This window comes from Primulina eburnea, chromosome 14 (genome assembly GCF_022965805.1).
Source record: "Primulina eburnea isolate SZY01 chromosome 14, ASM2296580v1, whole genome shotgun sequence".
Lineage (NCBI taxonomy): Eukaryota > Viridiplantae > Streptophyta > Magnoliopsida > Lamiales > Gesneriaceae > Primulina > Primulina eburnea.
The window spans coordinates 18,813,309-18,839,997 of NC_133114.1; the positions used below are offsets into that span (position 1 = coordinate 18,813,309).

The 26,689-nt window shown below is 40.6% G+C and overlaps 1 protein-coding gene and 1 non-coding gene across 2 annotated transcripts; one reads left to right on the plus strand and one right to left on the minus strand.

Moving 5' to 3' along the window:
* Positions 1-3,058: 3,058 nt before the first annotated feature.
* On the minus strand, positions 3,059-6,293 carry LOC140811231 (uncharacterized). Its single transcript, XM_073169098.1, has 2 exons — positions 5,568-6,293; positions 3,059-5,452 (listed from the first exon to the last, which is right to left on the minus strand). Exons 1-2 carry the CDS (start codon positions 6,291-6,293, stop codon positions 3,059-3,061), a joined length of 3,120 nt encoding a protein of 1,039 aa, XP_073025199.1.
* An 18,845-nt stretch (positions 6,294-25,138) lies between these two features.
* On the plus strand, positions 25,139-25,245 carry LOC140813396 (small nucleolar RNA R71). Its single transcript, XR_012113930.1, has one exon. It is a non-coding gene; the product is annotated as a small nucleolar RNA R71 (small nucleolar RNA).
* The last annotated feature ends 1,444 nt before the right edge of the window (positions 25,246-26,689 follow it).

Below are 26,689 nucleotides of genomic sequence, written 5' to 3' on the forward strand. Positions count from 1 at the left end.
CTTGGGTCAGAACTCATCGACGGCCATGGGTATTTCTTCATTCCTTGAACTCTTTTCCAGCTCCTTTAATGTTGAATGATTGACTGGCAATTTTTATTCCCTGCTTTGTGATTTTGTATCCTAGGAACCAAAGGATGAGCAATTGGTTTATCTGTGTAATTGGGCTAACTCTAGTTTTTTGTGGGGAATTATGGATTGGGTATTAATAGGCCATTCATTAGCCTTTGCTTTGAAGGTGCGGTAAAGTGGCCATTATTTGGCCTTGTGTACATCAGTAGCCATTGATTTTTCTGAATATCTCTTGCGTTTATGCAGTGGTTTTTGACCCTCATAAACATACTATTTCCAAGTTTATTCCTGTCTCGGTCTCGGCCACTCCCTTGGCTTCATCTCTTGCACCTACTGAATTAAATATGACATTGGATATTTTGATGCATTTACCTCGTGGAAGCAATGTATGCAAGCTTCATAAACCATTAGTTGGCCTTCCCACATCTATATTCTTGTCTGACAGGGGAGTCTGATGTCATTATCTTTGCTGTAAGTGTGTTGATCTCCAGCCAACCACCAGTCCTTATCTTTATGGCTATCTATTTTTTTGTTATCTTGCTCTGTTAGTTGAATGTTCCCCGATTGCATATCCTTGCGTGTATCACCATTATCACGTTTGTTTCCTGCTTCTATATGTTGGTGTTGGTAAGTTCATTGATAGCAGGTAACACTAACTGAGAGTTGGCCATGGATTGGCCTCAGTTCTCCAGTGCGCTCGACACTTAAGCTTTGGTGTCATTTAGAGCTTTTTGAAACACAGGTAAGACTTAACCCTTACATGCTCTTACGTGCTCTTATGTGCTCTTATGTGCTGCATCCACTCAAGACGATTCCCTCATCCTTTACATTATGCATTGCACTTCAGTCGGATCCCTTTCCCGCATACACGTATATTCATTTGCACTTCAGTCGGACCCCTTTCCCGCATACACGTATATGCATTTGCACTTCAGTTGGACCCTTTTCCCGCATACACGTATTTGCACTTCAGTCGGACCCCTTTCCTGCATACACGTTTACTTACTGTTCTTGCATGCGGTGGCTCCGCTTCTTATCTGTTGATTGTTGGTTTGGTGTTGTGGTCATTGGGTGTTGGATGTGGAATGAGGATGGGTTTAATGTGATGTTGTGTATTGGATGTTGGGAAGGAGTTTATATTCGTTCTTAATCCACTCAACCCAATTCATTCCAACAGTTTCAATCAAAACCATAAGTTGGCTTAAGACTCCCCACTTGAGAGTATCCTCTTCCTTGATTCCCTTTCGAAACACAATGAATCCAATATGATAAAAGTGGCCTACTGGCTAACTTTAATTGATCATTTTCATTTTTTGAATCATAACCAACAAATATTTACATTAGTGGTCCTAAGGCCTACTTCAAATAAAATCTTACAACATGAACATGAAGCTAGAACATACAAAAATGGCTGGTCAGCCTATTTTTCTTCCAAAGTCAACTTCTGGGTCATCTTGGGGTTTGCATAACGCCCTTGTTCACTTCTATTCTTCCTTTATTATTCGCTTTTCCGATCGGTGAGCTCAACTCCCCGCTCAGTATATTTCTTTCCTGCCATATTCTAAGTGGCCTTCATGGTCTGTCACTGCACATGCAAACAACCAATTTATATAATGGCGGTACGGTCTACTTTACCATGATTTCTCATACCATAAAAACATTGGAAATAAGTGGCCATAAGGCCGACTCCCTAGTGAAACAAATGGCCTTAAAAATGATGAATGAAAGTGGCTTACTGTCCCACTCTCTCTTATCAATTTTATTGTTGAATCATAAACAGATATTTATTTCAGTGGCCCTAAGGCCTACATCACATGACACCTTGAAATCAGGAACTTAATATTAAAAAAAGTGGCCCTGAAGGCCAACTCCCCACTGAAAAATGCCAACTCCCCACTGAAGATTAGCCTTCGTGATTGCTTTACTGGCAAGCTCTTCCTACTTCTTCCCTCATACTTGGAAAATACGGCTTGAGATACTTACCTTTTATGCATCTTTTGTGTGGATGGCCATCTATGCTTGATAGCCAATATGCATTTCCGCCTAACACTTTATGTACCTTGAATGGTCCCTCCCAGTTGGGAGACCATTTGCCCAGCTCCCTATCCTTTGTTCCTAGTGGTAGTATGGTCTTCCACACTATTTCTCCTTCATGGAAACTTTTCTTGTTAACTCTTTTGTTATAGATTCTCGCCACTTTCTGTTTCTGTAACAGCAAAGCATTGTAAGCTTGGATTCTCAGCTCATCTAGTTCTTCTAACTCCATGATCATTGCTTCATTATAATGCTCAAGGGAAAGTTCATTTTGCTTTGCCACTCGCATTGATGGCACCATAATCTCCAAAGGGAGCACTGCATCATGGCCAAAGGTAAGGGAAAAAGGGCTCACTCCAGTGGCAGTCCTCTTGGATGTTCTGTATGCCCACAAAGTTTCTGATAACAGCCTTGGCCAATCCCTAGGATTCTCTTCCATCATCTTTTGTAGAATCTTTATCAACACTTTATTTGACGCTTCGGCTTGCCCGTTTGACTGTGGGTAGTGAGGGGATGAGTTTATCAATTTAATTCCATAGCCTTCTGCAAATTCCCTCATATCTGAGCCAGTGAACATAGTTCCCTGATCCGTGGTCAATGACTCTGAAATTCCAAATCTATGAATAATATTCTCTTTCACAAAGTTAATGACATCCCCTTGCTCCGCTTTCTTCAAAGGCACTGCTTCTACCCATTTAGTGAAAAAATCTGTAGCCACAAGGATGAACGAGTGGCCTTTAGATGATGAAAGGTAGATTTTCCCTATTAAGTCCATGGCCCAGCCTTTGAATGGCCATGGTTTGACAACGCTGTGAAGTTCATCCGCCGGAATTCTTTGGATGTTCCCGTGTCTCTGACATGGCTGGCATCCCCTAGCATATTTGATGCAATCTTTAAGGATGGATGGTCAATAGTAGCCATACCTCCTTATCAACCATCTCATCTTTATTCCAGATTAATGCGCTCCACACGCTCCCTCATGGACTTGCTTCATGATCTCCAAAGCCTCTGGGAAGCCTATGCATCTGAGGAGCAAACCATCTAACCCTTTCATGTACAAATCACCCTCCACTAAAACGTAATTAAGAGCTCTCATTTTTAAACCATGTGGAATATCTTTCCCGGTTGATTCTAGCACCATTTTCATGTCATCTCTCCAGTCCCCAGCTAAGTTTACATCCAAGTTGAGCGTGTCTACCTGAATCCCTCTTTGCTGAATTGAAGGGTGGTTTTTCTTCTGAATCAACACTAGTCTGTGAGTGAGTTCTGGAGACACCTTCAATCCCGAAGCAACCTGTGCCAACTCGTCTGCCTCCCAATTTTTTTGTCTTGGGACGTGGACTAATGACACTTCCTCGAAATCATCTAGAAGTTGGGATGCGGCGGTATAGTAAGGAGCTAAGGACAAACTTGTGCATTTGAACTCCCCTGACAGCTGTTTGAGTACCAGCTGAGAATCCCCTGATATCAATAACTCTCTTGCCCCTAAGCCTTTCAGAATTTCCAATCCAATGACCAGTGCTTCGTATTCCGCTTGATTGTTGGTGCATGGGAAATCCAAATTAAAGGATAGAGCGGTTTTCACACCTCTTGGGGAGGTGATCACAATACCAGCTCCAGCTGCTGTTTCTGTACTTGATCCATCGAACTTCAACTCCCAGGGTTGAACTCCCACTCCACAAACTGGAAACCCAACCTGTTCTCCAATAAACTCATCAAGTGAAGGGTGATCAGCTAAAAAATCGGCGATAGCTTGGCCTTTTACTGATTTTTGGGGATAATATGTCAATGTAAACTCGGCCAATGCTAAAGACCATTTGCCAATTCTCCCAGAGAGGATTGGTCTATTAAGCATGTATTTAATCAAATCGGTTTTAGCCACCACAAACACTCTTGATTGAATCAAATAATGTCTTAACTTAGTACATGCATAATACAGTGTTAAGCATAGTTTTTCAATCACAGAGTATTTCACCTCTACTGGAGTAAGGAATCTACTCAAATAATAGATGGCTTGTTCATTTCCTTCATGATTATTTTGAACTAGTAGGCATCCAATTGACTCATGAGCAGCAGAGATGTATAATTTAAGGGGCATTCCATACCTGGGAGGCATCAGAACAGGTGGGTTAGATAGATAACCCTTGATCACATCAAAAGCTTTCTGATGCGACTCCTCCCATTTGAACTCCCCGCTGTCTTTGAGCTTCAACAGCTGTGAAAACTCCTTTGTCTTCCCTGCAAGGTTAGAGATAAAACGCCTCAGGTAATTCACTTGCCCAAGGAAGCGTTGCAACTCTTTCTTGTTTCTAGGCGGATTTGCTTCCATAATGGCTTTGGCTTTGTTTTTATCCACTTCAACTCCCCTCTGGTGCACAAGAAATCCCAGAAAGTTTCCTGCCTTCACGCCAAATGCACATTTCAATGGATTTAACTTCAATTCATATTGCCTCATTCTTTGGAAACTCTTCCTCAAGTGCTCAATGTGATCAGTAGCTTGTTTAGACTTTACAACGATATCATCTATATATACTTCAATATGATGTCCTATCATGTCATGAAAGATGGAGTTCATGGCTCTTTGATACGTGGCTCCCGCGTTCTTTAGCCCGAATGGCATAACAAGCCATTCAAACGTACCAACAGCTCCCGGGCATCTGAATGCTGTTTTGTGAGTGTCAGTCTCAGCTATTTTGATTTGGTTGTAGCCCGAGAACCCGTCCATGAAAGACAACAACTCATGTTTAGCCACTGAATCAATTAACATATCAGGTATCGGCATCACATATACATCTTTGGGAGTTTCACAGTTCAAGTCTCGGAAGTCGATGCATATTCTGACCTTGCCATTCTTCTTCATTACTGGCACAATGTTTGAAAGCCACTCGGTATATCGGATTGGCTTTATAAACTTGGCCTTCAACAATTTCTCAACTTCCTCTTTCACTTTCAATTCAACTTCTTTTGACATGCGACGAGATGACTGTTGGAATGGTTTGAAACCTTCTTTGAGTGGAAGTCGGTGTTCGACCAATTTTCGGTCCAACCCTGGCATGTCATCATAACTCCATGCAAAACAATCTTTGTATTCCTTCAACATGCTGATCAAGTCTTGCTTCAAATGTTCTTCCAGTAGCTTACTCACATATACCACCTTTGGATTCTCAAGCTCCCCCAAGTTAATCTCTTCCAATGGATCTTGAACTTCATGTTGGCCATCTTCCAGTTGAGATGGCGCCATCAACAACTCATCGACTTGGAGCTCATCATCTTCGTATTCTTCTTCTTGGACAACTTCAGTTCCACAGGTGTCCCATGCTTCCTCTTCCTTTAGTTTTTCCAGTACTTGCTGCACATGTGCCTTCCATATAGAGGTTGCAGCTAGCTCCTTTTCTTTTTGGTTCAAATCAATCATCAATCTCCTCAATCAGTGGCTGAATTATCGGCCTAGACGGCACGATAACAGTAGCTTTGAGGATTCTTTCCAACACCGAGCTTGGAGTTGGTGTTTGCATGTACAGTGGATTTTCTTTCTTGCTATTACTACGGATTTTGATGGGCCCAAAATCCCCATTGTAATATCTGGCTTCTACTGCATTTGCACTTGTTTGGAATGGTTGTCCATCAGCTTCTACAACCTCCACATCATCCCCTTTCCAAAATAATAGCAGTTGGTGCATTGAGGATGGTATGCACTGGTTTGCATGGATCCAATCTCTGCCTAACAACGCTTGGAAGTTGGCGGAGGAGTTTACCACGAAAAATGCACATAACAATGACATACTCCCCACAGTAACATCAGCGGGGAATACCCCAATGGTCTTGGGGGTTTCCCCAGTAAATGCAGCAACCGAAACTTCCGAAGGAATCAAGTCTTCTTCATTTTTGCCCAAACTTTTCAACATTCTTACCGGAAGAACATTCACAGCTGAACCATTGTCAATCAACACCCTGGACACTGGCTTTCCATTCATGTGGGCTTTGATGTACAACGGCCTTATGTGCTTGGTCATGGCCGGTGTAGGCTTTTCAAGTATCACTCTTGAACTCCCTTCAGGGAGTTTATTTGCATGCTTATTCGGGTGATCCTCCTTGATAATCACTCTTGAACTCCCTTCAGGGAGTTTATTTGCATGCTCTTTCTTTTGCACTAATCCTTGGGGCATCAACTCCCCATTCTCTTCTTCCATCATTTTAAATCTCTCGGGTAGTATCACCACTCCTGTGGCACAATCCACAGTGATGTGAAATTCTCCAATCAAAAATTGATTGTTTTTCTTGCTTGATCATCTTCTTCGCTTAACAAATCATCATCATCTTCAACAAACTTATCCTCAGTAGCGGATCTTCCAAACTTGGACTTACTCCCCACTGGCTCCCTGGAAACTGGAACATCAATTGTGGATTCATTTTTCAACTTAGCGGACTCCTCTCTTCTTGCCACAGCTCTTTCTCTCAAAAGTCGTCTCTTTTGTGTCCTAGTTGGTGGCCTAGGGAACTTTTTGTGTTGGGCCACCCTCCAAGACTCACTGAACTCCCCTCTGGCTGGAAGAACGTATCTCGGCTTTACTTCACTGTTCTCAATCATTTTTCCTTTGTGATTTCGTATGAACGCCGTTCTCTGCCTTGATCAGCTGATAATTTTCTAGTTTCCACCTTTTGTGACTCAAATGCATATGCATTTCTCCTGTCCGAATACCTTTGACGATGATTGCAAGATGACTCCCCTCTAAACCATTGTTTCTCCACCACTGGTCTTTCAAGGAAATGTTGATTCCTCGGCCTAAAGGCCGCGGATTCACCAAAATTTCTGGGGAAACGTGGTTGAATTGTGCGCATTCGATCGGCACTATGCCTTCTAGGTGCTTCAAACAATTGATCCTTTGGAATCCAGTATTTCTTGATTACTCGGTCTTTCACAGCAAAGGATCGACTTCTTTTCTCATTGAGAAGATCCCTCAAATCTGTCACATTCACATTAACCAAAGCCACTGGAGGAAAAGGATCATCATCCACCGCCATAGATTCTTGTTTGTTAGGGAATTTCACAACTCCCTTGTTAATTCTATCCTGCAAAATGTTCTTGAACGCCCAAATAGATTTGGTGGCATGATTATAGGAGTTGTGGTATTTACAATACTCTCGTCCCTTCAGCTCTTCTGTAGGTGGCATCTTGTGATCAGGCGGGAATGTGATGAATTTTTCCTTTACCAAGAAATCGAAAATTTCCTCGGTCTTTGACGTGTCAAACGTATACTGCATGTCTTTGGGGAGTTGGGGGTTGTTCTTATTCTCAGGCTCTGCTGGCTTCTTTTTTAATAGGGGAACTGTGCAAGAACCAGCTGACCGAATCTCTGCCAATGCCACATCTTCCACCTCCTGATAATAAGATCCCATAGCAGCTTTCTTCTTGTAGGACTCTTCCCGCAAGAGTTCTTCGTATTCAGCCACTTTGGCGGCTAGCTCGAAGAAATCCCTGAACTCCATTCCCTGGAATTTCTTCCTTAGTTCAAAATCCAGCCCTTTTTGTGCCATTTTCACGAACTCTGTCTCCGGTAAGAACACCTTGCATCTATTCTTCATCTTTTTGAACTTGTCGATAAAATATTCCACGGACTCTCCTTTCTTTTGAGTGACTCTCGATAAGTCAGCAATGCACACTTCAGGCTCTGTTCTATAGAATTGAATGTGAAATTGCATTTTCATCTCTTGCCAACTCAACACTGAATTTCTGGGGAGTGAGGCATACCAGGCAAATGCAGTCCCAGTGAGGGAATTCGGGAATAGCCGCAACTTTAGATTGTTGAAGTTCTCCAAGTTGGCTAATTCCCCGCACTGGATGGTGAATCTGGCTATGTGTTCCATGCTGGACTGGCCATCCTCCCCGGAGAATAAACTGAAATCATGAACTCTATAACCCCTTGGGTACGGGTTATTCACGTCAATGTAGTCTGGATAGGGTTTGTGGAACTCTGGGCGGCCAATCTGTTTCAAAGCCGGCCCATATAACTCTTGAACAGCTTCTCTCACCATTTCTGGATCAATCCCGTGCATGTTCCGAGCGGGGAGTTGGTGATGGTAGTAATTTGCCCCCCGAGCTTGGAACCCTGCATTTAAACCAAAATTGCCTCCTGGGAAGCCCCCATCCACTCCTTGATGATCCATGTGCAATATGTCATCATAAACTCCCGGTTGGTACAGAGGATTGGTCATGCTGTACACTTGAGTAACTGGTTGTTTCGAGCTCCCCACTCCATGAGCACGTGGATATGGCTGAGATCTCCCCCATAAGGTTTCTTCTCTCTTGTGAGGTGGTGTATACCTTCTCTCTGGATGATTTGGGAGAGTAAACTCTGGGCGGCGGGGATCGCCAGCCCTTGAGTTTCCCACTCCCTGATCGGATTCATGAACTTGGTTGCTTCCATGGTCAGCCTCTTTGACAGTGGTATTTTGCTCTCCTCGAAGGGACTGACTCGGCATACACAAAATGGTTTTCAAACAGTCAGCCATCGCCTTAGATAATGCCAGTGAGATTTCCTCAATCTTTGTAGCAGTCAGTTCTTCAATCACCCTGTTTGAGACTTGATCATACATAGTAGGAATATGTAGATCCATTTCTTCAACCTGTGGTTCAACAGCGTGTTGCTCTGGCTGAGGCGCTTGAGTTCCCTCTTGATTAGCCAGAGACTCCCCACCCTCCTGATTCACGTTTTCCTTTCTTCTTGGCGGCATAGTGAGGTCCCACCGGGCGTGCCAAAAATATGTTTGCACAATATTTGGTGTTGCGGGCGTGCCAGGTGCGAAAATGCACCGATGTGTGAAAATGATAAAAATCTAACTTCTAAAAATTCAAACGACGTGAATTCTAAATTCGACCGTCAGTTCTAGTCTCCTAAAACAACTATAACGCCATAACGAATAAAAACTATTGGAATTTGATGAAAATAAACCCCTGACATAATTTGTATCAACAAATCAGTAGGAAATTACAAAACACAACAATATATTAAAGAAAGCTGATGAAATCTAGACGAAGAATGCTAGGAATATGCTAGAAATCTTAAAAACTATCGCTTGAAGATTGAATTTTTTGCAGAGAGCTTTTTTGCAGAATTTTGTCTGTGTAGAGTTGTGTGTGTCTTGATCTGTGTTTGCCGATCCCTTTTTCTTCCCAGCGCCTGTGCAGTTTCTTTCCACTCCCCCATGAGCCCATGATCTTTCCCACTCATGCCACGATTTCTACCTATCCTCCCACGTTCTTCTTCCTCTTCCGCGCTCAGTGATTAGTTTGAACCGATGGAAATTTGTCCGCCAAGTTTGATGGGCTTGCATAATTAAATTGGGCTTCACTAATTGAATTGGGCTTGTAATTAAATTATTTTTAGCCCAAACAGGTATGAACTAGTAGTGTTAATGCATGATTTAAGGGCCTAAGACACTCACTAGACTCACGGCAATCACCAAAGAAACAAGCCGCAACTGATAATAAAAACAAGTCGGGACCGTATCGGAACGTATTGATCTTGGGGCTCGGTTTTAGGGAATATTGATGCATGGGCTTGCTTGGGTCACTGTTGGGTTTATGTTAGGGGCTAGGAAGGAGTCCTAGCCATGCTAGGACTCGAGATCTAAGGCTGGGGAGGAGTCCTAGCAAGCTAGGACTCCACCCGAGAGGATAAGGGAATTCACGCGCAGACTAAAGATGTTGCGCAGGGTTCAGGGTGATCGGCTAGGGGCTTTGGCTGAGCTAAGCTAGGTCCGTTAGGGTCTAGAGAAGGTGGTCCAGGGTTGGGGCAGGGGCTGGTATGGTTTGGTACAGGAGGGCCAAGCGAAAACATGAAACCGAGAGGAGAAGCTTGCGCGCGGGTCTGCTGTGCGAGTTGGGGGAAGGGGCTTCTGCACGGCTTGTTGTGCGGGTTAAGGGCACTGGGTTGGTCTGGGCTAGGTCTAGGCGTGGTCCAGGAAGGTTAGGGTCAGGTTGGGTCAAGTGGTTAGCAACTAGTAGGGTCCTAGAAGGAGGAGGAGTCTTGGTGGGCCAAAACACAACTCACGTACACCTGCATGTAAATTGGGTAAGTTTCCAACAAGCTTTGGGTCGGGCCAAGGCTGCTTTTTCGGGCTGGGCTTGCACCGTAGGGTACCTAGACGGGTTGGCTAAGTTTTGGTTCGAGGTGGCTCGGGCGTGGCTCGAGTAAATTAGGAGATGGCTCAGTGCGTTCGTTAGGGTGTCAATTTCGAAATTAATGAACTAAAAATTGATCCAAGGGTCCACGGGGGTGGCTCATGACTTGGAATGGTAGAATAAATACTAAAAATGCTATGTTTAAAATTTGGGATCAAAATAACGAGTTTTGGATTTATTCGGAATTTAATCGCCGCACGAAACGCCAATTAACGAGTTAATTGAAACACTTAGTTTTATGCTTTATAAAATTATGAAAAAATAGGTTTAAGTTTAAATAATTATTATAAGTCTAAGTTTTAAATTTGGGAATTTTATATGAAAGTTTGGTTTAATTTGGGATTAAAACGCATTAAAACGCTATATTTAAAGATAAATTTAAAAGTCATCGAATTAAGCTAAATAAAAATATGAGAAAATTCTTGTAGGCTTTAATAATTATTTGGGACATGTTAGAGTCATGAAATCAAGAAAAAAGTCGAAAACGTAAAATGTCGAGTCCAGGGGTAAAACGGTCTTTTTACACCTAAAAATTAATAAACGTCATGGCAGTGCCCTATTTGCTGTTTTATATGCTAAATGATATATGTAACATGTTTCTGAATTTTTATTTGTTGAAATATGATTTTTAAATGTTCGTATATTATTAAGGGTTAAATTGGACATTTAAAAGATATGTTGCATGCTTGGTTTCAAAATAAAATGATATTATATGCATGTTTTTTAAGTGATGGAAATATGACATGTTGAAGGATGTGAAGGGATTGTGACTAAATATGTTGGAAATATCGTGAGGGTTATGGTCCCAGTGGGAGCCCGACGATCGTGTTTCCTTGGATACGGATACGAATATGAATACGTGATACGAATACGAATATGTTAATACGTAGGCCAAGGCCCAGTTGACCGGTGAGAGTGTTGCTGGTGTCCCCGCCGCCCAGTACTGTGGTTTTCTAGATGGATCCATCGCCTATTAAGATTAAGAATACGAGTCACAATCACGATCTGAATTCAACAAACACGAACATGAACATGATTACGAATATGAATATGAATACGTATATGAATATGAGTATGCTTATGTTTTTATGAAAATATTTTTATGCATCATGAAAATGTTTACGAAAATGCTTAAGTTTAAGTTTATGCATCTTCATGAAAACGATATTTTAAGTACAATTATTTTTCACTGTTATATGTTGACTGTATTACGTATTACTCGTTATAAAAATTATGGTGTGTTGAGTCTTTAGACTCACTAGGTGTGATGGATGCAGGTTATCATGATAATGCTAATGGAGGTCTTGATGGTTGATCCGACTGGACTGAAGGTGCACATGACCCGAGGACCGACGCTAGTTTCCGCATATATGTTATGATTTACGTTAAAATATTTTATGACTTTTATCATGAGTATGAGTGGTTTTGAGAGGTTATAGTATGGGCTATACTTTTCAAATGTTATTTTTAGATTTAGAAAAATGTTAGTTGGTTGTTTATTTTAAAATGATGTCAAAAATATTTTATGAAATTTTATGGTTCGGCCGAATGCTATGTGAGGTTAAAAAAAAAAAAAAATTTACTAGTACTTTTAAAGCAATAAAAGATGAGGACGTTTCAAAAACAATGAAGTCAAGAAATTATAACCTGTTAGGATGTTTCTCTCTAAAGGCATCAGATGAGTTTTAACTGGATCGGGTTGTTTTCTTGGGTCATATTATATTTAGATAAGGAATTTTTGTTGATCTAAAGTAGGTATAGACAGTTTTTCAGTGGTCTGCACCTACATCTGTAATAGCGATCCGTAGTTTTTTGGGTTTGTTAGGTTATTATCATCTATTTATTGAGGGTTTATAAATATTGCAAAAACTTTGACACAGGTGACACAGAAGAATGTGTGATTTCAGTGGCCTGAGGCATGTGAGAAGAGTTTTCAGGAATTGAAGCAACGACTAATAAGTGCATCGGTGTTGTCAATTCCTACAGAAAAGGAGAGGTTTTTTTTTTTTTGTTTTTACTAGTGCATCATTTCATGGTTTGGGATGTGTTTTAATGCAGGATCACATGTTTTGGAATAAGCCTTGCCTCGAGACATCTGAAGCCACATGAAGTGAGGTACCACGTGCATGATTTGGAATTGGCAGCCATTATATTTGCCTTGAATATATGACGATATTATTTATATGATATCTCTTTTATGATTTATAAAAATAAAAAGAGTTTGAGATTTTTGTTTACATAGACATAGTTGAATATGAGGTAGAAGCGATTCATAGATTTGTTGAAGTATTATGACAGTGAGATTGAGTATCATCCTGATCGATCCAATCTCACATATGATGCATTGAATCAAAAGGTGAGCTGCACTGCTGAGGATGTGTCATCTATCAGCCATGATTACGTCTTCTTTTTCTTTGAGATATGATTTTGATATTTGGATGACTCATATCCAGGTATCTACCTATTAAATGAACCTGATATATGCAGTTGTATTCGTAAGACACATAACAGATGAGAAAGTTCAGCGATGGAAAATGTTGATTTATCGGAAACAAGATACCTGTTTTAGCATGGCCGAGGATGATAGTTTGAGGATGAATGATAGATGGGTAGTTCTTGACACATCTAGGTTACACAAAGGCTTGTTGCAATATGCACATTACAGTCGGTAGTTATTCACCCTCGTGGCAAGAAGATGTATAGGAATAAACGTTCTCAGTTTTGATGGAATGGAATGAAACAAAATGTGAATGATTTTGTACGTTGATGACTCGATTGTCAAAAATCAAAGCTGATAGAAGAAGGTCAGGAGGTGAGTTGAGGAGTTAAGAGGTTCCGACTTGGAAATGAGAGCACATCCTGATAGATTTTGTGACTCATTTTCCAAGGAGCATTGGGAGTATTAATGTTATTTGTCTGATTGTTGTTCGATAGATAAAAGTTTCACATTTTATACGCTATAGTATGAGTAATAGGTACTTGACGATGACATAGTTTTATGTGCGAGAGATTGTCTGATTGCATGGGACTCCAATGTCTATTACTTATGATAGAGATATTCGATTTGCTTCTCATTTTTGAGAAGGATTGTAGATTGCGATGAGAACATAGTTGAGATTGAGTACGAGTTATCATGCCCAGACAGAGCTTACTATCCAGGCGTTGGGGGATATATTTTGTTCCTATGTTATGGATCTTAAATCTTTTTGGTCTTCATTTATTACATTGGTGTAGTTTGTGTATAATAATAGTTATCGGACTAGTATTTAGATGGCTCCTTTTAAAGCATTGTATAGGAGACATTGTAGATCTTCGTTATGTTGGTATGCTATTGATCGAGCTGTAGTTACCGGTTATGAGATTATTCACTAGATGAAACATAAATTAAAGTTGAAATAGTAGCGATTGAGAGTAGTCCATGATAGACAAGCGGCCTAAGAAAATAAAATACTAATACCCTTAGAGTTTTTAACAGGGCGATCAAGTATTCTTGAAAGATTATCCTTTTTGGTACATAGTACGATTTGGTCTGAAAGATAATTTGGCACCGAGATATGTCAGTCTGTATTAGATACTATAGTGGATAGGGACTTTGGCTTATCGATTGACTCTATCTTCATCTTTATCAGGTATTCATAATGTATTTCATGTGTCGATACTGCAGAAGTATGAGCCCGATCCTTCATATGTGTTGGAGATTTCTCATGTTTAGTTAGATCCTATTGTGTTTTATGTGGAGAGATTAATTTGTATTTTGGATCGATCTGAACGGAAGCTTCGTAGTAAACTTATACTGATGGTGAAGGTTCAGTGGAACATAGGATGTCAAAGAGGCTACTTGGGAGACAGAGCATCATATGAGGGAACTCTACCCTTACTTATTTTAATGGTGTGACGTATTATTATTTACTTATGTTATTACTTAATTTCGGGGTCCAAATTCATTTAGGGGGTAGAAGTGTAATACCTTGAGAGATATAAAAATTTACCAATTTATTAATGTAAGAATACAAAATAATTAACGATGTTAAAATAATAAAATATGTCATATCTTGGTCATTTGAAGTTGTCATTCAAATGACCGAAAATTGGAGAAGAATTAGAAAACTCAGAGAGATATAAGTCTCGTATTTTTAGTTTTGGAAAATGTGATCGTTTTAGTGGTATGAACAAATATATCGGTGTTGAAAATGTAAATTATCACAGACATACTTTTCAAATGTTTTAATATTATATAAATAATATTAAAAAATTTGAAATTAGGAAATTTAATTTACGGACAAAAGAGGAAAGAGGAAGAGAGAAACAAGATTCTCAATTTTTTTTGACTTCGCGATTCATCAGTTTATCTAATCGACAAACCGATTTCAATTCTAGGATTGTTGACACGGGATCTTCGATTTGAGGCATAAATTTCATATTTTTGGTGCTGTTGTCCAGAAATAACGAATGAATGTTCAGAGACTACAAATGAGCCCGAGAGTATTTCTGTTATAATTTCAGTTATATCTTATGTTGTTAATATAACTGTTACGTATTGTGATGATGTGCATTGCATATGCTCACATCAAGATCTGTTTATGTTGAACATGTAACGAGACAAGTATTGGGACATGATAGAGATGAAGGGCAAGATGTGTCTAGTCAAAGAAGTCATGTAATTGATAGTGGATAGAGATATTATAGTTTATTGCAGTATTCGAGTTATGTGTTGTGTAATGACTATAATTTCTATGATATACTGATGTAAATAGTGTGTTGATTGTATTAATTTGGCAGTATATGTACTATATTATCATGTAGTCGAAAGAAAATTTTTGCATATTACATATCATATTGTATGATTATGTGACAAAGTTCAGGGCACCACATAATATATTGATATGTCCAACTCGAAAATTTATTCTTCTCATTACATGAAACTTTTTCTCAAGAAATAGTTCATCGTCTCAATAACCTTTTTTTATCATGCTTGTTCTTAATTCCTATAATTTTGCAACTTTTTTCCTCAATTTTTCCCGTCTTATGCAACAACAATCTTATCTTTTGAATTTTAGCGAGTGGTATAGGAAATTTATGGTGTTCTACCATATATCACTCTCTTTTTTCATTGATACAGAAGGAATTACGAATTACATGCTCCTTAAATAGATCATTTGAGTAGGAAGATGATTAATCCCTTGAGTACTGACTTGAGAATATTTCTAATCCACCAACCTATTTTGTGGAGATTTTCCATATTGAGCTTTAATATTCGACCTACCTTGACCTTTGAAGGATAATGGTTTAATATTGTCGGTTTCTTATATTGAGGACAAAATCTCTCATCGTATATCAAATTACTCTTTCCATATATCGGATTCCTCCTATCGTAAAAATAATTCACTCTACTTGAACTTCTTTTGTACCTATGATCGAGCCAAACTTGCACAGTGAATAGTCCCAAAATTTGTTTTATAAATGAAAGCTCGATTTAAAATATCGCAAGTGCACGATAGTCAAGTTATAATAAACGTACGTGAATACGAGTATCGATCCACAAGGACTGCGTTACACTATTCTTATTTTCACTTAAATTTCTCTAGCAACGATAGATGGAGTTGGTGATTAAACTAAAGTGAATTTAATACTAAAATGATTAAAATGCAAGAACAAATAATCAAGAAATCAATGATTAAATTGGATGAAAATCAAATGAGAAACGAATTTGTTGGGAATTATCAGTTCACCTACCACTCGTGTTCAGATAATTAGACTCGACTTTTACTCGTGCATTCGACGGAATTCCCTAGACTAATCAATATACTCTGTCGAGCTATATTAATACTAATCATAAACATGCAGTAATCAAGTGTCCTCAATTATTTAACAGTTCACGATTGCATTACGTTCTATGGAATCCACTAGCTTTCATCCGGGTGAACTATTACTATCGACACGTACCCAATTCCGTATGTCTACTAAAATTGTAAGTCCGTGGTTTATACTATGCGATCCTATTGTTAATTAGTCTGTCGAAATCGTTAACAACATGCAATAATCAAAGGAAGATAGCTAGGCTTCGCTTGAAACAAGAAATAACAATAGCATAAACAAATCACTTGTAAAAATGTCAAGAAATAATGTTAAACAACGAGTATGGGTAGGATCCCCTCAAATCCCAACAAATTTAGAGTTTAGCCAACCAAATTCATACTAAAAATCAACAATCTATGCAAGAGAATAAAATACTGAATAATAAAATACTAAATATGACGATGGAAGATGGCTGCGACGCTTGGAATTCTCGAGTTCTTCGAAAGTCTTCCTTACTCCTAGCCTTCTCTCCCAGAAAAAATGATGAAAATATGATGTGTAAGTCTGAAAAACGGCGCCCAATCTCGTGTATTAGGTTAGTGGTCTTGGATAGAGTCCATGAAAATAGAAACAAATCTCGCAGAATCTTGCTGGATCGCGTAACTCGCTAGGGCGGTAGGTTTTGACCGCTGGGGCGAGTGACTCTCGAATAAAAACTTTGAGCCTTCTCTCTAGTCTCGCTGGGGCGGCCACTTTTGACCGCCCGAGCGAGAGATCTTCTGTTAAATTCTCTTGTCCAGGCTAGCAGTCTCGCTGGGGCGGTCAGTTTTAACCGCCCTAGCGAGAGGTCTTCTGTTCGATATCCTCGGTAAGACTAGAATGCTCGCTGGGGCGGTCAGTTTTGACCGCCCTAGCGAGGCTTCTTCGTTGTTGTGCCCATTTTCTGCTATATTTGGTTCCATTCCTACAAAATACCACAAAACACACGAAATCAGTCATATGCTAAATAATGCAAACAAAATGCAAGAATAAACTAGAACAAGCTAATATGATGTATGAATGCGACTCGAAACCAACACTAAAAACACGTAAAAACGAGTCCTATCAACCCCCTCATACTAACCTTTTGCTCGCCCTCGAGTAAAATAGGTTAAAGCACGAGATTCTAAACAGACAAAATAAATAAAAAAAAACGAAATAACCAACACCAGAAAAAGTTAATGGTGAGTTAACAATTTTATGTTCGTGCCTCAGTAAATTTTTTCACATCATAATCAAGTCATTTCACAAATAAATACTCTTTTTCATCTACAAATAAGTCTTGGCACTAATTCGAACGTGTGTGTGTCATGGTGGGTCTAGTCATTCGTATGTCAAATAGATCAATCGTCAAGTTATGCAAGTCACTCAATTAACACTTCAATACAAATCTCACTAGCATGCATCCCCGTGTCCATTCATCACTAACCATCATTTTGAACTTTAGTCAATTTTTAAGTGCATAGAAGGGTGTCGAAAGGAAAGAAAATAAGCTCAAGTGGCGAAAAGTTGGGAGTACATCGATCATTTTCATTGTGCAATTGTCAAGACTGTGTGTCAGACTTCCTCGACTCCTTACATCTCCAACTTTTAGCCTAGGAATAGAATTTCATTCCTTTTATTTTCGGCTCCCCCTCACCTTACATCTCCTTTTTTCACAAAGTTCTTTTTACAAGAACTTTGTTATTTCAACGTTTTGATGCACAATTTTCACACATGTACTCCCTAGGCTAAGAATATATCTTTTTGGATTACAGCTGGTTAGGAGTACTGTATTTGAATTCAGGATATTGACAAGGGGGCATATGTACGGTTCAAGGTCAGTCAAATGCTATCATGCACGATCTCAATTAGTGACTTATTTCCACGGGTTTTCATGCTAAATCAATTCATACGTGATGTCTTTCAAGTTAACCAACAAGAATTTCAAATTTCACCATTATTCCTGCAAAATTCTAGGCCCCACACATATGTGCTCAAAAAGTTCAAAATTTGCACCAAAACTCATGTTTCAACAATCCAGAGTATCATTCATGCATTGACCCAATCAATATTTCTCAAAGCAACATCATCATCGGCTCATAAATCATGTCAACTCACCATAAACGACTCACAATCTAACAACGAAAATACACCGACTTAAAAACCCAACTAACAAACTAAATAACTGAACAAACAAACAAAACAAACTACCCGACCCCCTCATACTAGAGTTGTGCAATGCCCTCATCGCACAAAACGAAACAGACACGAAAAACAATAACAACTTATGAATTCAAATGCAACAATAGAAAATGCAAAAGAAAAAGAAAGGGGAAACAGTGAACTCCCCTGATCAAAACTCCTCCTCCTCATCATGCTCAGGTGGTGGACTGCCCTCGTCAGCTGCAGGCGGCATAGGATACGTGTACTGGAAGTGGAAAGGTGGCGGGTATGCTGGAACAGGCGGCCGGCCGGAAGTGTCTAAGCCCAAGTGAGTCGAGATGCCCTGCACCAAGTACTCGATGTTCAGAGTGTGGGCTTGGTCGATGGCCTGATAATGAGTCTGGTAGGTGGCCCAAGCGCCCAACTCGTCGACTCGGTCTCGAATGGCACGGCGGCGTGGCTGCGGTGGTGGTGGATGTCCGACGACCGGCGGTGGTGGAGCGGCTTGCACGTGACCGTAAAATACATCAGCGGGCAGCTCATCCCGTCTCTTCGCGTACTTGGAGGTATGCAGAGCCTCATCGATGGATCTCAGTGGCGGTAGCCACTCATCATCGTGCGCGAAAATCACACCCGCGCGGGCACATAGCTCAGTCACGATAGTGGGGAAATAAAAGGCTAAATTGTTGCAATTGATACAGATAGTCAGCTGCCCGAATATGAGTTTGCCCACATCAATAGGCATCCCGGTATAGATCGCATAAAGAACCACCGCCCTATCCCGCTGTACATCACTCGTATGCCCTACCGGCATCAATCTCTTCGATAGAAAGGCATACCAAAGTGCCGCCTCCACCTTCAAAAATTTCTCAAGAAACACCGTATACGTTCCCGGCTGCTTCCACGTAGTGCCCGAATAACACAATGTGTGAATGATCAGATCGTAATCCGGATTCAGCACCCAAGCCTGGAATACCGAATCATCCACTGCCGGTAAACCCAACAAATCATTTATCGTTTTAGGATCATATGGGACTTGACGTCCCCTCACCCTAGCCTTATTTTCAGTCCCTTCCGGGGCGTTAGCGTAAAACTCACGTACAACCGGCACCACAGCCGCATTCGGTTGTGCTAAAAAATTCGTCCACCCTCGTCCTGCAACCTGGAACTCCTCAAAAATATTATCTAAAATCCACGAAGTACATCCCCTCTCAGGGATTGGTTTTCTATGGAGTTTAGCTTGCTCAAATCGCTCCCTAGCCCTATCATTCACAAATATAGAGGGGGTGGATCGAGAACTAGAGGCACCGCGGGTTACCTTCGAGCGTTTGGAAGCCATGGTAAGAGTAGAGTGCACAAGTAATATGAAGTCGCCGGAAAATTTGGAAGCTCGCCGGAACGTGAAGAGGCGGCGGCGTGGGTGGTGGTCGGAGAGTGTAGATTTGGCCGGGAAAATCGCGTCTTGGGCTTTGCAACAATGGAGATTCACAAATATACCTGTAAATTGGCAAGAAACCACGTCAATCGCTTCAGATCTGGAGTGGAGGGGCGAAAATTTGAGAGAAAAGTGTAGGTTTTGCGAGTGGGAGAAGAGAGAAGGGAGGGCGCAGCTTTTAAACATTCGCGACTCGCTAGGGCGGTCAAAAGTGTCCGCCCTAGCGAGAGTCTGTCTGCCCGAAAATTACGAGTGCTCGCTGGGGCGGACAAAAGTGTCCGCCCTAGCGGGAGAACCTCGGTTTTAAAAATTTTAAAAAGACGCGAGTGTTCGTTAGGGCGGTCAGTTTAGACCGCCCGAGCGAGACATCCTCGACTAAAATTATTTTGAAAAGTTGTAACACTCGCGGGGGCGGTCAAGTTTGACCGCCCTAGCGAGGGATTTTCGGGAAAAAATGTTTTTGAAAATTTCGATTCCTCGCTGGGGCGGACAAAAGTGTCCGCCCTAGCGATGCATGCTCGGCCAAAAATCCATTACAAATTACAACCTCTCGCTGGGGCGGTTAAAATGAACCGCCCTAGTGAGGTATTTTCGAAATCATTTTGAAAAAAAAAAAAAAAAAAAAAAAAAAAAAAAAATTTAATGCAAATGCCATGCAATTATCTAAATGCAAATGATGCAATTAATTAACTAACGAAAAGAATAAAATAAGGAGTAGAAGTAGTTCTCAATTTATCGTCTAGAGCTCGACTTTTCACCCATGTCCTTAACGACTGTCTTGGAGCCGAGTGACTCCAATTTGTGGCTCAATCGTGCCACCAATATAGTGCTTTAATCTTTGGGCGTTCACAGTAAACGTCCCTTCCTTGCCGTCATGCAACACCACTGCACCTGATGGGAACACCTCGGCTATAACGAATGGTCCTGACCATCTTGACTTCAGCTTGCCCGGAAAGAGTCGTAAGCGAGAGTTGTATAACAACACCGCTTCACCCACTTTGAATTCTCTTCTTACAATGTGTTTATCATGGGCTCTTTTGGTGCGTTCCTTGTAAGATAGGGCAAGATCATACGCTGTACCTCGGAACTCATCCAACTGACTCAACTGCAACAGTCGTTTTTCACCTGCAAGAGCAAAATCAAAGTTCAGTGCCTTGGTCGCCCAATATGCTCTATGCTCTAATTCTACGGGTAGATGACATGCTTTACCAAAAAGTAACCTATATGGTGTAGTGCCTATAGGTGTTTTGAACGCAGTACGATAAGCCCACAAAGCATCATCTAACCGAATGGACCAGTCCTTTCGATTCACATTAACCGTCTTTTCTAAAATCCTCTTAATCTCTCGATTGGACACTTCAACTTGTCCACTAGTCTGAGGGTGGTATGGAGTGGAAACTTTGTGGGTGACACCATATTTGCCCATCAGTTTATCAAAAATTTTGTTGCAAAAATGGGTGCCACCATCACTTATGATTGCACGTGGTGTACCGAATCGATTAAAAATGTGTTTTTTCAAAAATTTTAACACCACTTGTGCATCATTCGTGGCACAAGCCTCCGCCTCCACCCATTTAGATACATACTCTACTGCCACCAAAATAAATTTCTTTGTAAAAGACGCAGGAAAAGGACCCATAAAATCAATCCCCCACACATCAAATATTTCACACTCAATAATGTTATTCAAAGGCATCTCATGACGGTTAGAAATATTACCTGTGCGTTGGCATCTATCACAATTGAGAACATACAAACGAGCATCCTTAAAAAGAGTTGGCCAATAGAAGCCACATTCGAGTACCTTAGATGTCGTCCGTATGGGTCCAAAGTGACCACCTACCTCACGGTCATGGCAGTGGTTCAGAATTTGACTGGTTTCCTCCTCCGCTACACATCTCCTTATCATGGCATCTGCACAGATTTTAAACAAAAACGGTTCCTCCCAAAAATAATATTTCACGTCAGAAAAGAATTTCTTTCTTTGGTGAAACGATAAATTTGGGGGAGGTGTGCCAGTGACAAGAAAATTTGCGAAATTGGCATACCAAGGGCACGCATTTACCTCAAACAATTGCTCATCAGGGAACCAGTCATCTATATCAGTGTTAAAGCCATTAATTCTAACATCCTCAAGCCTAGACAGATGATCAGCAACCACATTTTCTACACCCTTTTTATCTCGAATCTCGAGATCAAATTCTTGCAATAGTAAAATCCACCTAATTAACCTAGGTTTCGCATCTTTCTTAGCAAGCAAGTATTTTAGGGCAGAATGATCTGTATACACAATCACTTTAGACAGAACAAGGTATGAATGAAATTTCTCAAAAGCAAATACTATAGCAAGTAGTTCCTTTTCAGTAGTAGCATAATTCAATTGAGCATCATTTAAGGTCTTACTTGCATAGTAGATGGTATGAAATACCTTGTTCTTCCTTTGACCCAGCACCGCACCAACAGCTGTATCACTAGCATCGCACATTACCTCAAACGGTAACTCCCAATCAGGGGCAGTCAGCACAGGTGCTGTCACCAAGCTCTTCTTGAGTACTTCGAATGCCTGCAGACAAGTAGAATCAAAATTAAACTCAACATCTTTCATCAACAAAGAGGATAAAGGTTTAGCAATTTTAGAAAAATCCTTAATAAAACGCCTATAAAAACCCGCATGGCCTAGGAAACTTCGAACTCCCTTTATCGATGAAGGTGGTGGTAGATTTTTGATCACTTCCACCTTGGCCTTGTCGACCTCGATTCCATTCTCCGATACTTTGTGTCCTAACACAATCCCCTCTTGCACCATGAAGTGACATTTCTCCCAATTTAACACCAAATTGCTCTCTTCACATCTAATGAGCACCAAATTCAAATTTTTTAAACATTCATCAAATGAAGAGCCAAAAATAGAGAAATCATCCATAAAAACTTCAAGAAAATTCTCAATCATGTCATGAAAAATAGCGGTCATGCATCTTTGAAATGTAGCAGGTGCATTGCATAGACCAAAGGGCATACGCCTAAACGCAAAAGTACCATAAGGGCAAGTGAAAGTAGTTTTCTCTTGGTCCTCGGGGGCAATTGTGATTTGGTTGTATCCCGAATATCCATCCAAAAAACAGTAAAATTCATGACCGGCTAATCGTTCAATCATTTGATCAATAAATGGCAAGGGGAAGTGATCTTTACGGGTTGCATCATTTAATTTCCTATAATCCATGCACACACGCCAACCCGTAACGATTCTAGTGGGAATCAACTCATTTTTTTCATTGGTAATAACAGTAATCCCACCCTTTTTAGGCACACATTGTACAGGACTTACCCACGCACTATCAGAGATAGGATAGATAATACCTGCGTCCAGAAGTTTGATCGTTTCATCTTTTACTACCTCTTGCATCTTTGGATTGAGTCTCCTTTGTGGTTGTGCTAGAGGTGAGTACTTATCTTCCATTAGGATTTTGTGCATGCAGATCGAAGGACTTATCCCCTTGATGTCCGAAACTTTCCAAGCGAATGCTCCTCTATGCTCCTTAAGGACTCCCAAGAGCTCTCTCTCCATATCGTCTGTCAAAGAAGAGGAAATAATAACAGGCAGTTTATTATTTTCTCCTAAATATACGTACTTGAGATGTGGAGGTAGTGGTTTGAGCTCCAAAGTGGGTGGCTCCTCTAGGCTTGACTTTTGAGGCACTAAATCTTTTCTATCCCCCAATTCCTCTAGTCGAAGCCTCACTTGCTTTCTCCAAGGTGGAATGGCATTCAAATGAGCTACCATCTCCATCCTTTCCTTGTCCAGCTCGTCCTCCTGTTTTTCAGTAGTGAGAGTAGCCTCCAATGGCTCTTGCAATCCATCCTGCACAAAATCACAAACAAGAGAATCTAAGACATCAACGCGAAAACAACTATCATCGTGCATTGTGTGCTTGAGAGTATTAAAGACATCAAAAATAATTTCTTCTTCTCCAACTCTCAGTCTCAATTTTCCCTCGTCAACATCGATCAGTGCTTTCCCTGTAGCCAGAAATGGTCTCCCTAGGATTAAAGGCATCTCCAAATCTTCCTCCATATCAAGTACTACAAAATCTGCAGGAAAAATAAACTTATCCACTTTCACCAAGACATCTTCGATAATCCCACGTGGATACTTGACAGATCTGTCAGCCAGCTGCAATGACATCCTAGTTGGCTTGGGTTCACCCAATCCCAGTCTCCTAAACACAGAATACGGCATCAAATTAATACTCGCACCAAGATCACATAGAGCTTTATGAAAATTAATATCACCAATAATGCAAGGTATAGAGAAACTCCCTGGATCTTTTTGCTTAGGAGGCATCCTGTTTTGAACTAAAGCGGAGCAATTTTCAGTCAAGTTCACAGTCATATGATCTTCTAGCTTCCGCTTGTTTGCTAAGATATCTTTCAAGAATTTTGCATAACTTGGCATATTCAGTAAAGCATCAGCAAAAGGAATGTTAATATGCAGTTTTTTGAATATCTCAAGAAATTTACCAAATTGTGCATCTAACTTAGCTTTTTTCAGTGCTGCAGGAAAGGGTGGGGGGATAACAATTTTACTCGGTGCAATAGGTGTAAAAGTAGAGTTAGAAGACTTACCTCCTTGCTGTTCCACCTCATCCTCACCTTGCTTGTTCTTTTCCTCCTTAGACTCAAGTGCCTTTCCACTGCGCAATTCCACAGCTTTCACATGATCTCTCGGGTTAGTCTCCGTGTTGCTTGGCAAAGTTCCTTGCTCCCTATTAGCAATTAACTTAGCCAATTGTCCAATTTGATTCTCTAACCCTTTTATGGATGCATCCTGATTCTGAAATCTCGTCTCGGTTGCAGAAATAAATTTAGTCATCATTTGCTCTAAATTTGACTTCTCCTCCCTAGGCGGTTCTGGCTTGAATCCTTGGTGCATCCCATGTGGTGGCCCTCTTTGTTGGCGGTTTTGGTTGTTTTGACCTCCCCACGAAAAGTTTGGGTGATTCCTCCATCCCGGATTATAGGAGTTTGAATAAGGGTCATTTCTAGGACGGTTCTGGAATCCCACGTGTTTTGCTCCCTCAGGCACATAGAATGGATTGCCATCTTGGCAATCCCGCACGTCATGCTCACCTCCACACTTATCACAGAAAATCTCTTGCAGACGCATAACCGATCCACTCGCACTCATCCCATCAATCTTTCTGTTCAAAGCCTCCAACTGTGCTGACACCGCAGACAAATCAGTAACTTGATTAACCCCCGCACCTCGTTTCTGCCTATCAGAATGAGGATGATAGCTGCTAGCAGCCATCTCCTCCAATAATTCATATCCTTCCTCAGCCGTTTTTCTCAGCAAGTTACCACAGGCAGCAGCATCTATCATGGTACGGTTAGAAGTAAGCAGACCGTAGTAAAAAGTTTGAACAACTAACCCAAGAGGTAGCTCATGGTGTGGACATCTCCTCAATAAATCCTTGTATCGCTCCCACGCCTCGTAAAGTGACTCAAGCTCATATTGAGCAAAAGTAGTAATGTCGGCTCTCAGCTTCATAGTCTTCGACGGAGGAAAGTACTTGGTCAGGAATGCCTTCGCCATATCCTCCCATGTAGTGATAGACCCTACAGGCAAACAGTTTAACCACGCCTTAGCTTTATCTCTTAGTGAAAATGGAAATAAACGCAAACGAACAGCATCATCAGACACAGCATTAAACTTAAAAGTATCGCAAATTTCAAGAAAATCAGCTATATGAGAATTAGGGTCGTCAAGTGCACTTCCCCCAAATTGAACAGTGTTTTGAATCATCTGAATGATAGCTGGCTTGATCTCAAACTGGTTAGCTCGGATGACTGGTCTCACGATGCTTGGACGTGCTCCCTCAAGAGACGGTTGTGCATAATCCATCATCGGAATGCGACGTGGTATCTCAACTTGTCTATTGTCACGTTGTTCCTCTCCACGTTCTTGCTCGTGTCTTTCCATCTGTTCTTTGAGTCTTTGTTGCTGTCTTCGTCTGCGGAAAGTTCTTTCGATTTCAGGGTCAAATTCAAGCTCCACGTCGAGTGATCTTCGCATGCACCACAAGAAAAATCTGCAACAGAATAGGAGTATCAACTAACAATAAAATAAATAATACTAAAGAATTTAAATGAAAAATAAAAAATTGTGAATCAACAGTCCCCGGCAACGGCGCCAAAAACTTGATCGAGCCAAACTTGCACAGTGAATAGTCCCAAAATTTGTTTTATAAATGAAAGCTCGATTTAAAATATCGCAAGTGCACGATAGTCAAGTTATAATAAACGTACGTGAATACGAGTATCGATCCACAAGGACTGCGTTACACTATTCTTATTTTCACTTAAATTTCTCTAGCAACGATAGATGGAGTTGGTGATTAAACTAAAGTGAATTTAATACTAAAATGATTAAAATGCAAGAACAAATAATCAAGAAATCAATGATTAAATTGGATGAAAATCAAATGAGAAACGAATTTGTTGGGAATTATCAGTTCACCTACCACTCGTGTTCAGATAATTAGACTCGACTTTTACTCGTGCATTCGACGGAATTCCCTAGACTAATCAATATACTCTGTCGAGCTATATTAATACTAATCATAAACATGCAGTAATCAAGTGTCCTCAATTATTTAACAGTTCACGATTGCATTACGTTCTATGGAATCCACTAGCTTTCATCCGGGTGAACTATTACTATCGACACGTACCCAATTCCGTATGTCTACTAAAATTGTAAGTCCGTGGTTTATACTATGCGATCCTATTGTTAATTAGTCTGTCGAAATCGTTAACAACATGCAATAATCAAAGGAAGATAGCTAGGCTTCGCTTGAAACAAGAAATAACAATAGCATAAACAAATCACTTGTAAAAATGTCAAGAAATAATGTTAAACAACGAGTATGGGTAGGATCCCCTCAAATCCCAACAAATTTAGAGTTTAGCCAACCAAATTCATACTAAAA

Coding starts and splice junctions, on each gene's coding strand:
- LOC140811231 (XM_073169098.1), bottom strand. CDS start 6,293: ATGGAAGAAGAGAATGGGGAGTTGATGCCCCAAGGATTAGTGCAAAAG. Junction 5,453..5,567: donor AAAGAATCCTCAAAGCTACT/GTTATCGTGCCG, acceptor GCACATGTGCAG/CAAGTACTGGAAAAACTAAA.